The sequence below is a fragment of the Penicillium mononematosum genome (assembly GCF_028829835.1).
Source record: "Penicillium mononematosum strain IBT 11891 chromosome Unknown utg000003l:1.0-8172316.0:1.0-8177699.0, whole genome shotgun sequence".
NCBI lineage: Eukaryota > Fungi > Ascomycota > Eurotiomycetes > Eurotiales > Aspergillaceae > Penicillium > Penicillium mononematosum.
In genome coordinates this window covers 4,242,865-4,257,407 of record NW_026643273.1, presented here as the reverse complement: position 1 = coordinate 4,257,407, position 14,543 = coordinate 4,242,865, and the positions used below count along the sequence as shown (strand labels likewise).

Here is a 14,543-nt window from a genome sequence, read left to right as displayed (position 1 = left end):
CAAAATGCTGGTATTGTCGTTTCTTCTGCCGTCGGCAAAAGGTGTTTTGGTGTCATTCTTCGTATGCGTCCCATATCACCAGGAGGCGTTTTCGGGGTCGTGGAGTTCGTTCGACACAGCATAAGAAATCCATGGATTTGCATGCAAGGCGCCCGCAATATCAGAAAGTGTTGGGGAAAAAAATAATAATCAGAGAAGTCCAGAATTCTTCTTGAATCTGTGAGTCGGGGAAATTTCAAAGAGCATTCATCCAAACCGCGTGTCTGTTGGGCTGCCCCCAAAAAAAGAAACGTCTAAAAACTTGACTAGATCAGCGAAACAAAGGATTTTCTGGTCTTTTTTTTTTTTGTGTTGTCATCTCGTCATCCCTCATCGAATCGTAAGCCGGTAATTTCGCAGAACAGGGACTCGTTGTACAAGTCGTATTCGTCTCGCGGCAAATCAGTCGGATGCTGGCAATAAAAAGGGGAGTCGCCATCTTCAATAAATTCGTCCAATGTTCTACTCCACAATGATCTCTACTCCGGAGTTGGTGCGGAGTTCATCGCTTCCGCGGGCTTGGTGGCCGTTCTGACGGCGAAATCCGGTGCCCTTGTCGGGGGTTGGGCCACGGGGTTGGCGGACGGGCATGCGCTCCTGCTGGCCGTCATATCCCATACCCATGCCACGGTTGCTTCCAATGGCGCCGGCGTTAGATTGGTTGTCCTGCTCCCAAGAGAACATGCCTCTCAGGCGACGGGGGCTCGAGTTGGGGCCACCAATACCGGTGCCGAGGGAAAGACCACCCAGGCTGTTGACCAGGAGGTTGTCATCCCGCATGCCAAGGGAAGAACCAGACTGGGCAGGGGTGAGGGTCGGGGTGTTGGAAGTAGCAGTGGGGGCACCCTCATACTGGAGGCGGGTGCCATTGGACTGCAAGGCGGCGGGGAAGCTAGCGGAGGAAGGCACGGGCGAAGGAGTGTAAGATCGCAGGTCGGCAAAGGACTTGGCAGCCCGTAGGTTCTGACCGTTGGCAAAGTTGCCAGGAGAATCCATCACGCCCAAAAAGCCCGAGTTTTGTCCACGCAACGTGTTGAAAGCGCCCGGGCCAGCCTCTTGGCGAGCCTCGCTGAAGTCGATGGTCGCCGCCCGGTTAAGGCCGCGACGACCACTGTCCGACTGGCCAGAGGACGGGATCGAAGATGTCGGGGGGGCTGACATTGGCACCTGCGGCGATCTTGAAGACTTGCACCTGGCGCTGTTCGCCGCTGCCACGTGAAGCATGGCCCAAGCCCATGTTGTGGGCCAGAGTGTGAACCGTGCGACGCTGGGAGGGGGTGAGATTGTGGGGGAAGATCACGGAATCGCGCACAGTATCTTCCTTGAAGAGGAGTAGTTGGGAGTAGTAAGAAAGCGTCTGGGTGTCGTTCAAGTCCACATCTGTACATAGGAAAAGAGTTTGGTTAGCGACAGGACAAATTTTCAACTTTTAAACCCGAGTGTAACCCACCAATCTTTTGGCCACGCTGAGATACGGGCGAAGGGGAGGTGGCCGGGATGTGCGAGGTGAGTGAAGACATGGAGCTCTGCGTCTGGAGCTGAGGACCTCCTCCCATCGGGCGGTGCTGTTCTTCCAGCTGGCCACGGCGTTCCCGCTTCTCGCGCTCGATCCGTTCCCGTTCCTGTAGGGGAAGCATCTTCTTGTACTCGACTCGCAGTTTCCGACCCTGTAACTCAAAGTGGTTGAGCACCTCGATCACGGTTGCTGTCTCCTCGGCGGAGGTGAAGTTGGCGAAGGCCAGACCACGGAAGACACCATTGTCGAAGTGATAGTTGAATGCATAGGGCAGGGGAAGGTTGAGTTCTGTCATCAACTGCACCAACTGCTCCTTCTTCACGGCAAAGGGGATATTCTTGATGACAATCGCAGTTGGGATCAATTCGTCGTCGTCGGCAGATGAAGCGGAGGCTTCCGGTCGCATAGCGCTACTCTGAATGGGGCCAGGGCCCAGGTTTGAGAATGCTTGGGGCATGTTTGGTTGCTGATCCAACCATGTCTTGAGGTGTTTGTTAGTAATTTTTTTCTTTTTCTCTCTCTTTTTTTCACCTTTGGAGAATCGACCGGATAAGACCAAACATACCGTAGGAAGGCCAGCACGTCCACGGGCATTGGGCTTCAAACTGGCGGAAGCAGAGCGAATTCCGCCGAGAGTTTGTGCATTGGCAAAACCGTTGGGGTTCCAAGTCTGCGAGCCGGAGATATCATATCCGTAGTTGTTCTGCAGGGACGGGTTCAAGCGTTCGAGGCGAGCGGACTCGTAACGCATCTGATCTTGCTCGTACATGTTGGTGGGCATGGGTCCATATGCGTCGAACTGTCGAGAAGGCTGACGGTGTAAAGGTTGTTGATGCCTCTGAGACCCAGGGGAACGCGCAGAATGATCGTGATACATGTCTTGATAACTCATCGAGAATTCCACGAGGAATGTGAAAATCCACCAAAACCAGATTAAGGAATAATTGTCACTACTCCACCATGAGAGCGACGCAAGGGAAGTAAAAGAAAACCGTCGAGGGACGGGATTGTGCGGATGTTGGGGGGGGAGAGAAGGGAAAAGTTTGGACTAAAAGCCGATCGGAGGGAGATTCTGGGCGGAGAAGAAAAAATAAAAGGAAAAAAAGGACAGAAATCCAAGCAAAATGTCGCCAAAATATCACGAAATTTAAAATGCTTCGATTTTCATTCAAGGGGGGGGTTCTTTTGCTTTTCTTTTCCTTTTCTTTTTTTCCCTTTTATCCGAAGTTTTTGGATGTGGATGGTGGGTTGGGGGGATTTCCCTTTGGAACCGTGGACTTCCCAATATAAAGAGATGAAACCTGAAAGTTGACACTCAAAATAAAAAGGATCGAGGGGGAGAAATAAATTCAGGCAAAGTCCATAAATCCGCCAAGAAAGGGAGTAAGGAGGTGATTAGGGGAAAGAAAGATGAGAGAGAGAATGAGATCGAGTCCTTAAAAAAGCAGGTGATCAGTTAGATATGCAAGCAATAAGAGCCTAGAGAAGGGAATCTAGAATTTCCAAGGTTATATTAAACCAGTAAGAAAAGAGGATTCAAAAGGAGATGCCATCCTTATAGTACTTATAGTACTTATAGTATTGTTAGTACTGTTAGTACGGAGTACTTAGGTTTTATATTAGAATTCCCCTGGATCTTCTATGTGGATATACCAATGAGATTATTCTATATTGTATTTAATCTTTTGAAGTACGTTGCTTCTTTAATTCTGTATTATATCCCCTTGATCATTTACTATCTCATACTGTCGTATATTCATCTTCCTTTTGTATATCCCCCTATGTTGTACTCCGTATAGAAAGAGCAAATCATCGAGAAAAGGTCAACAGTCCCAGTCAATTCGGCTCCTATCCCACTTTCTAATACTCCTTAGCCTTTTACCAAGACGCCATGCCTTGTTAGGCTCGTCACTAGGTAATTTAGAGGACCCCGCCGTGGTGGACACTTCGAGCTCATCCCTGAACAGTCGGGAGATATTTCAATACTCCGTGCTCTGTACGGAGTAATACTCCTGAAATTATCATTTGCATAATCCCACGGGTTGCCTGACGTATACAAGTCGGGGTTCGCGCCCTGCCTCGTGCTTTGCAAGGGGTTCCTGCACTGTCACTGTATGTGATTCTCTATATTTGACACGGGTTGAACAGAGCATTTTACCACTTTAATTTACCGCTCCTTATTTATCATATATTGTATTCCATCTGCTTCAGGGGGATTTTCTATAATTACTTCTTATGACTATTATTACGGAGTACTATTATTACTCTTATTATTATTTATTTACTGAAGTTAGTTCCCCCCCCTAATCTCATTTCGCCCCATCCTTCCCACTCCGAAATCGTGACTCGCCACCTTTATCAGCCACCAAGTTATTTTAACAACTCTTGTCCTAAATAGTTCGACCCAGTCGGAAAGGTCACCTTGTTCCCCCGGCTGTTGTAGCCGTTGATTGACGGTATATGAAAGCTAATACTCCGTACAGACTACGGAGCCCAGAGTATAAATATTGTGCCAGTCCCACTCCACGAAATTGGAACTTTCCCTTGGTCTCCACGATCCGCGCATCCTCCGTTTCTAGCGTATGCACCGAAGCTCCTCAGAGGCTCATGGGGCCCAACTAGAACCCGCTAGACGCAAGTTAGAACATCTAGTGGCAGTGTCAAATCCCGGGTGGAGCTCTGGAGCTCTCCGGCTCGTGGTTACGGAGTCCTATATTGTACTTACTCCGTACAACAATCGCACTCGGAATTGGCTCCTCCGGTCTCCGGATGGAGTAACGGATTCAGACGCTAGAAAGGACGGAACATTCTGCTCTGGAGTGTGATCCGCTTGCCATTCCCATGATAGGTACTCCAATAATTGGGTGTCCTATCTTGTTGAGAGATCTCGCAAAAGGGGACCAGAGAGAGATTATGTATTATACACACTACCCAGTTGCACTTTTGATTTGCTCTCTATTTACGGAGTACTCCGTAACCTGTTGAGAGTTGATCCATACCAAGGGAAGAAATTATGGTTGATCTACAGAGGATCGGGTCGGGTCGCAAGGACATCCACGTGTTTCAGGAGAAATGACAGAGGGCGCGTGACCTGTCTGCTACCTAGGTATGTCCGAGTGCCCAAGGTTTAAGTAATCCTATCAACCTTGGAAGTTCCCGAGGTCTACCTAAGTAACCTTGGAACCTTGGAAGGTTCCGGGGAAGGCTAATCAGCCCCTGAGGTGAACCTTGGAAGGGAACAACCTTCCAAGGTTGGAAACTTCTTATCTACACCACTTGGACATTGAACTTGATCATTAGAAAGGTTAAGAATGGAAGGGTATATAAGTAAGAGTAGGTAGGGATTAACTACCGAGGTACTCTGTAACAATATTGAATTGCAACTCGTATAGCGCTCTGGAAGATCACCTTCGCAAAGAAGAAAAAGAAACAAAAAAGATAAAAAGGAAGCCAAAAGAAAGTCTCCGAGATACTAGGATCTACCCGCAACGAGATACCTACGCCAGGACAAAAAAAGGGAAAGTATGACCCCTGGGTGTAGATGTGATGACGAGATTCAGGCTCCCCTTGGAAAATGAGACATCTCATCTTCCCATCAATAGACCCCCATTTTTGATATTTGGACTGAGTCTAATTTGTGTCCACCTGGGCGTAGCCATTATTCTGAATCAGGAATTAGCTGAGATAAGCCAGAGTTAACAGTCAAGACAGGCTGTCAGTTTCAAGAGACCAAGGTCCAATAATAAGATCTATGATTCTAAGGAACAGGCCTGGACAGAGTCAACTGTATATAGACCCATACAAATCGATGTACTATGTGATGTCCAACGTCTTGACGCGTCTGAAACGTTTCCAAGGTTGCATTCTAAACTGCATGCAGCATTCTGTAGTCCTCAAATCCGCTTCAAGCCAATATATATAGTTTGCTACCTATACTATATTGTTATATTGTACAAGGTAGTTATGGATATCATATATATTGCAGATACTACAAACTACATATATTACTCCTGAAAATAATTTAAACCCTCAAGAGATCAACGGTTTCACGCAAGATTCGATATTGGACACGAATGGCTGACGAGTGCCAGACCCACATGGAAAAGAGGTTGCACTCGGATTAACACCCCGACAGTCATGATTCTTGCACTCCAAGCAGATAAGAAGTGCTCGGGAACCAGTAACATATCAAGTATGAACGTGTTTTCCAGGGGAAAAAACGGCAGATAGTATACTGTTCAAGGTATGTAGATATTTTCCCTGTAACCGCGCGGCCAAGCTGACGGGCTGAGGCCAAGGCGTTTGAGTGGAGACTACTATCACGTACATAAAAAGTGCGGGCTTTTTCGCTTCAACCTGGGATCTTCGATTTCGATTTCGATTTGGTTTTTGATCTTCAACTCTCCGCATGCTGGACAATGCGGACTCCATTACGAGCGGCCATAGCCATTGCGCTAATTATAACCTTGTTTTTGGTCAAACATCACCTCGATTCCATCTTGCGATGGCGAGGTGATGAAATTATCCTAGGCGATGCATATATCGAGCTGGTCTCGGCCCATGCTGCGACGTCTGCGACCCCAGCTTCACACACCCAAACCCGGAGGAAATGGTACCCCACGGCCCGACCAACCGCCCAAGTGATAGCCAATCCTGAACCGGAGCGCATCCCCGTCGATGTCCCCGGCGCTGAATGGGCGGGAGAACTATTTTTCAATGCTAGAGAAGCGCCCAATTTTCATGATTCAATGAGGGGCTTAGTTGACAATGTGCAACTACTCGCTCCAGTAGAGCAGGGTGATGTGGCGGCACCTTCGTCCACTGCTCCTTCTCGTCCAAAGGTCACGCCCAAATCGGATCGCGCAATTATTGTGGGGAAAATGTCGTACGAAGACACTAATTGGCTTGAGGATCATCTGCCAGAGTATGTCCTTATAAACCGACCACTAATCATTCTCAAGCTGTGCCAATGCTAACCCCAGAACTCGAATTCTAGATGGCAACACGCAGTCTACATGGTCGATGACCCCAGGGCATCCTTGCAAGTGGAACAAAACAAAGGCAAAGAAAGCAGTGCCTACTTGCAATACATTCTAGACAACTATGACAAATTGCCCGAATACATGGTCTTCCTCCACGCCCATCAATATAGCGGGCATGTCGAATTCTGGGAGCAGGACAATGTATTGACCGTCCAGAGACTGCAGCTCGACTACCTCCGACAAGTTGGATATCTCAATCTCCGCTGCGACTGGGATCCCGGATGTCCCGATGAAGTCCAGCCATTCCGGCAAATGGCTGGTCGCACTACGGAGCTTGCCTTTGCAGGTGCTTGGATTCGTATTTTTAACAACACCGATGTGCCTGAGATTGTTGCTACGCCTTGCTGTGCGCAGTTCGCTGTAACCAGGCAGCAGGTTCTCCAACGCCCGCGGAGTGACTACGAGTCATATCATCATTGGCTTATGACAACCGAATTGGATGACGAGACGAGTGGTCGTGTCTTTGAATACATATGGCACATTATTTTCGGACAGGATCCCGTGTCGTAAGTTATAACGCCAAGAAGAAAAGAAAGTCTAAGGAGTCGATGCTAACCCTCGAGTGCGAATAGTTGTCCTACAAAGGCACAGTGTTACAAGGATGTATACGCTATGGATTATGAGGAGCCACCTATGGATTTCTTTGATGACCTTTGGGACAATTGGTATGATGAAACACCTGTGGACGGTACGCCTGTGGACGAAACGCCTGTATATGAAACACCTGTGAAGGAAACACCTGTTCGTGTGACACATGCGCATGAAACGGCTGTGGATGAGGTATGACTGTATTTATCTGAATTATATAGAACCTTTGGGATGTACTAATACCTAGACATGCGTTAATGTTCAATGTGATTGCATCTTACTTCTGTGTATATTATTTCACTTTCTGCTTTAGTAAACCTTCGAGAATACTCCCAAGGTCGACCATAACTATCCTTCCTCTCGCTCGAGTCTTTTCCAAAAGAACGATATTGTCAATTGCATACACTATAGACTATCTCAAAATGGACATAACTCGTCGATATCATCTGCAGACCTAATGGCAAACATTGGACATACTCATAAAACCATCGTATATATTCACTCGCTCTATCTCTGGTAGAGATCTAGAGATCCGACCCTGTTGAATCTCACAGCCAAGCCAAAGCCACCAGCCCCATGACACCTGCCATGGATGCAGCACCAGGGGCCAAAATACCAGCTGCGGCATCAGGAGTAGGGGTGGGGAGGACGCAGATCCCGCCGAGGCACCAGCAGAATCAGTTGAGTCCTGGCTGTTAGTTCCGCCGGTGCCAGCAGAGTCCGTTCCGGTGGCTGCGTTCGAAGAGTCCGTGGTGGTGGCGGTGTTCGCACCAGCAGTGCTAGTAGTTGTGCTCACAGTAGTGGCAGCGGCAGAGTTGTAGGTAGTTGTGCTGAGCGTGCAGTAGCGGACAAGGTCCAGCGCCTCTGGTCAATGCATTAGATTTATTTTGCATCTTGATGTATTCACGTTATACATACCGTTATCATCGTCGTCAATGTCGTTGTCATTGTCATTGTCATAATCATGATCATGATCATCATCGTCGTCGTCATGGTCGTGATGGGTAATGTTGTGGTTGCGCCTGTCGGTCTGATACTGGGTGATGCAGGCGGCGCAGAGCGGGATCTGAGTTTTGGCAGCGTCCCAATCGCAAATGCATTGGATCTCAGCCGAATCCCGTTCGTGTTGGGCATCGCAACTATTGGCGATTCCAACGACTGGGCCGCAGGCAGGCCAGCAGCGATTGGGGACATCGTCATGGTCCAATTTGGATGCGATAGCAATGCTGGCAAGCAGGAGGCCACAAAGAGGGAGGAGCTGCTGAGTACGCATGATTGCTGATTGTTGATGTTGATGTTGATGATTGTAGAGTGTAGAGGAAATTGATAGTGTTCTTGTTTCTGATCGAAATCAAATGGGGATTCAAGACATATTTATGTTGAAGTTGGTATACCTCTCCCTTCGCTTAGCCCATTCCAACTAGGTAGTTGCTTTTTCGCTCTATACGGAAGAGATGATCTTCTTTGTCGGCATTCCCCGCGCATAGTCTTCCGAAATAGAACATGGACCCTCAAAGTGTCCACCCTTGTCAACCACATCAAATAATACAACTCAGATGCACTGATCAGCGGAATACCACCAATGTTGATTGTGCAAAAGCAGCTGCCTGGTTTATTCCATCAGCCAAGACTTGTGCCAAGAGACTAAATGGCAATACCAACGAGATAGTGCTATTAATATCGTGCATTTGGGCTGTTGTGTTCTGCATATTGTATGTTGTATATTTCTCTATCAATATGCAGGCACCGTGGCTATGCTATATCCCTGAACAGAGCTTGACCTGTGATTATTCTTTACTCCGTAGCACTCCATATCCCTCTTTGCCAAGCAAGGGTCTTTTTCTACCCCGGAGATCCTTTTTCCAAGTCCCAATGTCTAAGCCACGCTGTGGGGCCAATCGGTGCATAACATTCAGGGAAATTCTGCAGCCTTGACCATAGGCTAACATTCTTTGTAGTTGGAGTACTCCATCCACAACTCTGAGCTCGAGAATGAAAATTATGTTGACACAAGTGACGGAAGCCCATGCGGGTTGCCGATAGCCGAGCTCAACCGGTCCACCATTCTGCTATATATAGATAGCCCTGGGGTATATAGCCATAAATGTTATGTAAATGGTCTAATCTCCAGGCTTCAGGATTGTTAAAGTTTTTCAATCAATGCTTGTCGATACTCTATCCGAATATCATTCGATGATCATGATTTTATATTGTTTACATCCAAAGTGACCTGGTAAACGGCTATGTTGTAGTCCAGACTAACGCGACTACACGCGACTACCGATATTTTTACGATATTTTTAGTAAAACTACGGACTAATGGAGCTATTATAGTCTTAGTATATTGTCGAAATATTATGTTGCAAGCCCATATTCAACGCAGATCAGGTGCCCGCGGGCAGGGCTTCCACTTAGTAAGAAAGCATCGAAGTGACCCCCCGCATAACGTCATCTGAACGTACCAGTTACTTCTGCTCTGATTCCAATCAAATTCAATTACAAACCCTCTTCTCCGTCTCTAAACATAGATGAATCGGACTGCAAGATGTGGGAAAAGTACTGCCTACGTCCAACTCAGGGCACTATCTCCACCTCTATCCCCGTTTTCGTCTACGGCACAGCCTGGAAGAAAGACCGCAGCGCTGATCTAGTCTACACTGCAATCAAAGCTGGTTTCCGGGCTGTGGACACAGCGGCCCAACCCCGCCACTACCAAGAGAACCTCGTTGGTGATGGCATCCGCAGAGCAATTGCCGATGGAATCGTTGGCCGAGCAGACCTATATGTGAGTGGGCAGTTACTATTTTTAATTGAGATGTATTATTTTTTAGGGGATCCGGCAGCTAACAATGATTAGGTGCAAACCAAGTATAGTCCCGTCTCGGCACAGGACCCGGCCAATATGCCCTATGATCCGTCAGCAACGGTGACGGATCAGGTCCATGCCTCTATCAAATCATCATTGCACAATCTTCGCTCCAAAGTTGACCCCGACTCCGTGGATGATGCCTACATTGACACCGTGATCATCCATTCGCCACTGTCGACTTTAGCCCAGACCCTGGAGGCCTGGCACGCCCTTGAGACTTATGTTCCCCACCGCATCCGGAATTTAGGTATCTCCAATTGTACATTGCCTATACTCAGAGAACTGTGCACGTCGTCCCATACAACCGTGAAGCCATCAGTGGTACAGAACAGATTCTACGAGGATACTTTGTTTGATGTACCCCTGCGCGCGTTCTGCCGCGAGAATCAGATCATATACCAAAGCTTTTGGACTTTGACAGCGAATCCAGACCTCGTACGATCTCAACCAGTGCAACAGCTTGCTCGCCATGTGAAAATAACCCCGGCTGCTGCTTTTTATACTCTAGTGATGGGCTTGAAGGATGTGGCGGTGCTGAATGGAACCAAGAACGAGTCGCGCATGAAAGAAGACTTGGCTGCTCCTAAGCAGGTCGAGGATTTCACGCAGAAGCAACCTGACTTATGGCAACAGATTCTGACGGAGTTTCGGGGTTTGATAGGCGAGTCTAGTTCTATGTAGAATCTCGAGCAAGCTGTGGGGACAGTCTTGTTGTGCTGCTTAATGGTAGTGGGCAAAAATTCAGCTAGTTAATCGAGAGGATATAAACAATGAAAACGGTGTATTGACATTGCCATTGTAAATTATACGATCAAAGCTGAAACAGTCGATATAACGAGATATAACGACCAGTTCATCTGTAAGTACTGATACTTGATAGACACGCGTGATCACATGGTAATATGAGGTACTTGTACTCGTCACCACCTCCGGGGCCAACATCTTGCTGACTCAGTCAACGCCTCCCCCGGAATGGGGCAACTTGGTCTCGCCGCCGAGTAGCATGTTCATATTCATCTTATTGACAGTTTAGTATATTCGTTTGATTGTCCCCAGGTTTTTCCAATATTGGTGCCTCTAGACATAATACCTCCAAGGTTGGCATATTTGATTCATTCACCGCCCAGTGGGCGCTTTCTGCTGGACCCTCCCGCCTTGACCTGGATGTTGGACAATTCACGCGCCCATTGAGCGTCATCTGCCTAGTATTGACCACTGCTGGTCCTTGATTTGCCTGTTATCGATTCCTGTGATATTGTGTCTACTTCAGCGTCGATACAGATTCCGCAACCCTGACCAGTGTCTTCCACTTTTTTCTTCTCTCGATTCTGTGATCAAAGCCTTCTCGACTCAAAATTGGACAGCGACTTGGATGAACAACTTCCTGCATACTGAGTTCGCATCCGGTTCCTTTGTCTCCTAGGCAAAATTCCTGCGGTCAACTCAGTCTCCTATCCAGGGACCAGAGAAAATCGGGATACAATTCTACATCGAACCCCACCGCGATAGGATTCAAACTCGACGTCTTTACGTCAATCTATTCACGATGAGCTCGCAAGGAATAACTCGCAAGAGACCTGCACCGGGAACAGTACCCCCCGTTCATCCTCAGATGAACCCTGTACCGAACTTTCCGCCCACTGCAAACCCCGGATCTCAGCTCTCGAACGATCAATTCTTACAATGGGGCCAGAACCCCCCCCCGTCAATGCCATCAATACCTCCGCCTTCTCCGATTCATCCTACAACCCTGTGGGCTTTGCGCCACCCCAAGATGTGTCCGCACCGGCTGCGACAGCATCTAACCAACTCGCCCGCCGACAAGCGAACCAGGTGGTCAGCCGGAACCGTGGCTACGACCAACCTCCTGCTTCATATGTGGAAAACGGAGGAAACAATGGAAGTGGAGAGAGCGGGGCATGGGGGGGAGTCTCTCGAGGAGCTCTACCGGCGAGCCTTGACTGCGAAAAGAGATTCACAGGCAAAACGAAAGCAAATCCCGCCATTTGTACAGAAATTGAGCAGGTATGATACATCTATCGATTTGTGATCAATTGTAGGTCTAACTGGGAACCGCAGCTTCTTGGACGAATCCAAGAATACGGAATTGATTCGATGGTCGGACGATGGCAATTCCTTCGTCGTCCTAGACGAGGATGAGTTTGCGAGAACCTTGATTCCCGAGCTCTTCAAACACAATAACTACGCCTCATTCGTCCGACAGCTGAACATGTACGGCTTCCACAAGAAAGTCGGACTTTCCGATAATTCAATGCGCGCCAGCGAACGGAAAAACAAGAGTCCTAGCGAATACGCCAACCCTTATTTCAAACGAGGCCACCCGGATTTGCTATGGCTCATTCAGAAGCCAAAGAACACCGGAGGCGGTGGACATGCGAGCAAACCTAGCAAGGGCGCCGCGCGCGTGAAGACGGAGGATATTGATGATAATGACATGGACGATTATGCTGAAGAGGGTGCACCGGCTGCTCGCGATAACCGTGCTCCCCGGCCACAGCAATTGTCATTAGTCACGGACAGCTCTGTACCCAACGATCAACTTGCTGGGGTATATCGCGAACTCCAGGCGATTCGTCAACAGCAGTCAATCATCTCAACCACAATCACCAGGCTGCGGAAAGAACACGAGCAACTCTATGCGCAGGCAGCCAATTTCCAGGAGCAACACACCCGCCATGAGAACTCCATCAATGCCATTCTAACATTCCTTGCAACCGTATATAACCGAAGTTTGCAGGGAGAGGGTGGGCCACAAAACCTCGCAAATTCTTTCGCAGGAGCCATTTCGCAGGACCAAGGAAACATTGTGGATGTTGATGATGACTATCTTACCAATGCTCTAGGATCAATGACTAGCCCCAGTTCCCAAAGAACAATGAAGAAGCCGCCGCTGCTTTTGAAGGCTCCGCCCGCAGCGGATGCGTATGCCCGGTCCTCCACAATTTCACCGTCAGCCAGTGGCTCCTATGACACGCGGTCTCGGGGCCATACTCGGCAACCCAGCGCCAATCAGCACGGCCATGTGGAGGAGGTCTTTGACCACAGTCCCCGACCAAGTGCTCCGAACGTTACTTCGGGACAGCCGACAGACGAGAACTCTCCTCAACGGGACATTATGTCTGTAATCCAAAACTCCAATGCACGCAACGGGCTCTCAACGAACTTTTCCGAGTTCCCCAATGTGCTCTCCTCCTCGAAAATCATGGTGGTAATGTTCCCCTCACGGCAAACCAACGCGCCGATATGCTTCGACTCATGGCCAACGAAACAAACTCATCAGAACCCAACGCTGGCGTGTCCCCTAACAATGCGCTCATCTCGCCGAATCCACCGCCCATGCCGCACAACTACTCGGGCAGGCTAGCTAGCACACGACAAGAAATCGACAACCTAGTCAAGATGCAAGCCGAGCAGGATCGTTCCGTCCAGAACTTGACTAGTCTTCTCCAGCCGTTGAGCCCGAATGGCACCATCCCCGGTATCGACAGTGAGGGCAATGTACCTCCTCCGCCGCTTGACCTCGACCAAATCTTTAACAACGACTACTTCACCGACATTGGAGACGCAGGTTCCGATATGAAGAAACAGGCCGAGAATCCACTGAGCCACTTGGGGACAGGCCAGAACACGCAAGATCCTGTGGGGGCCACCCAAGGCGATGACGGAGACACCAACGACTTGTTCGATTTCGATCACATCCCCGCGGAGCCTGAGCTCTTCGAAACCCCCAATAATGGGCAGGGCGATTCGACCTACAACTACGGCTTTGACGGTGCCGGCTACGATGAATCAGGGCGTGTGATCGAGCAACTGACGGATAGCGAAACCACCAGTCCTGCAGCCACGGAGAATGCAGGCGAAGCTGTAAATGATGGTGGCAGCGCGACGAAACGGCGCCGAAAGGCGTGAATGGGGCAAGGAATACCAGATGGAGCAGATTCTCGAGCACGGGTTAGTGCTTGGAGACAAAAATTTTCGGCGTACAATTAGGCGTTTTCCCTGTTGATATGGGGGTTTATTCATGTGCCTGGGAAAAATGTGACCAGGCTGTAAAAACCTATGATGATCCATGAATGATCCAATTCCTGGAGCTTTAATGAGATACCTTTGCTTTACCTTCTTTTCTTGTAGCATGATTTTGAATCCATTGTCGACGCATTAACCTACTGATCTTTGAGGACATAATACAGTAACTACAGTTCCTTGGTATTACTCTACCGTCTACTGCAGATCAGGAGTATATCTGTGTATCAAACTGACGCAACTGTCTCAGGTCAAGTGGATACCAGAGTCCACGGTTACTCGTAGATCACCCGAGATCCGAAATCTACCTGGGAGTTATATTAGCTATAGAGACAAAGGTGGGCAAATCGACTGAAAATGCTAAAGCCTGGGGAAACTGTAATCTCATCCTCATATAATCTCAGCAGTTCAACAGATGTTGTTCAGGTATACTTGATCACATTGA

General features: G+C 48.5%; 5 protein-coding genes across 5 annotated transcripts; 3 read left to right on the top strand and 2 right to left on the bottom strand.

Moving 5' to 3' along the window:
* Positions 1-501: 501 nt before the first annotated feature.
* Positions 502-2,432, bottom strand: N7519_006606 (uncharacterized protein; the record flags this gene model as incomplete). Its single annotated transcript, XM_057293382.1, is given in 4 exon segments — positions 502-1,158; positions 1,172-1,419; positions 1,490-2,036; positions 2,121-2,432. 4 exon segments carry the CDS (start codon positions 2,430-2,432, stop codon positions 502-504), a joined length of 1,764 nt encoding a protein of 587 aa, XP_057148193.1.
* A 3,541-nt stretch (positions 2,433-5,973) lies between these two features.
* N7519_006605 (DUF3431 domain-containing protein) lies at positions 5,974-7,383 on the top strand (the record flags this gene model as incomplete). The annotated part of the gene is made up of 3 exons (XM_057293381.1): positions 5,974-6,479; positions 6,552-7,103; positions 7,170-7,383. The coding sequence occupies 3 exons, from the start codon at positions 5,974-5,976 to the stop codon at positions 7,381-7,383; spliced, it is 1,272 nt and encodes a 423-aa protein (XP_057148192.1).
* Positions 7,384-7,639: 256 nt separating this feature from the next.
* Positions 7,640-8,458, bottom strand: N7519_006604 (putative GPI anchored protein; the record flags this gene model as incomplete). The annotated part of the gene is made up of 2 exons (XM_057293380.1): positions 7,640-8,049; positions 8,104-8,458. 2 exons carry the CDS (start codon positions 8,456-8,458, stop codon positions 7,640-7,642), a joined length of 765 nt encoding a protein of 254 aa, XP_057148191.1.
* A 1,272-nt stretch (positions 8,459-9,730) lies between these two features.
* On the top strand, positions 9,731-10,735 carry N7519_006603 (putative aldo-keto reductase (AKR); the record flags this gene model as incomplete). The annotated part of the gene is made up of 2 exons (XM_057293379.1): positions 9,731-9,970; positions 10,043-10,735. 2 exons carry the CDS (start codon positions 9,731-9,733, stop codon positions 10,733-10,735), a joined length of 933 nt encoding a protein of 310 aa, XP_057148190.1.
* Positions 10,736-11,600: 865 nt separating this feature from the next.
* N7519_006602 (heat shock factor family protein) lies at positions 11,601-13,984 on the top strand (the record flags this gene model as incomplete). Its single annotated transcript, XM_057293378.1, has 3 exons — positions 11,601-12,079; positions 12,134-13,119; positions 13,170-13,984. The coding sequence occupies 3 exons, from the start codon at positions 11,601-11,603 to the stop codon at positions 13,982-13,984; spliced, it is 2,280 nt and encodes a 759-aa protein (XP_057148189.1).
* Positions 13,985-14,543: the final 559 nt, after the last annotated feature.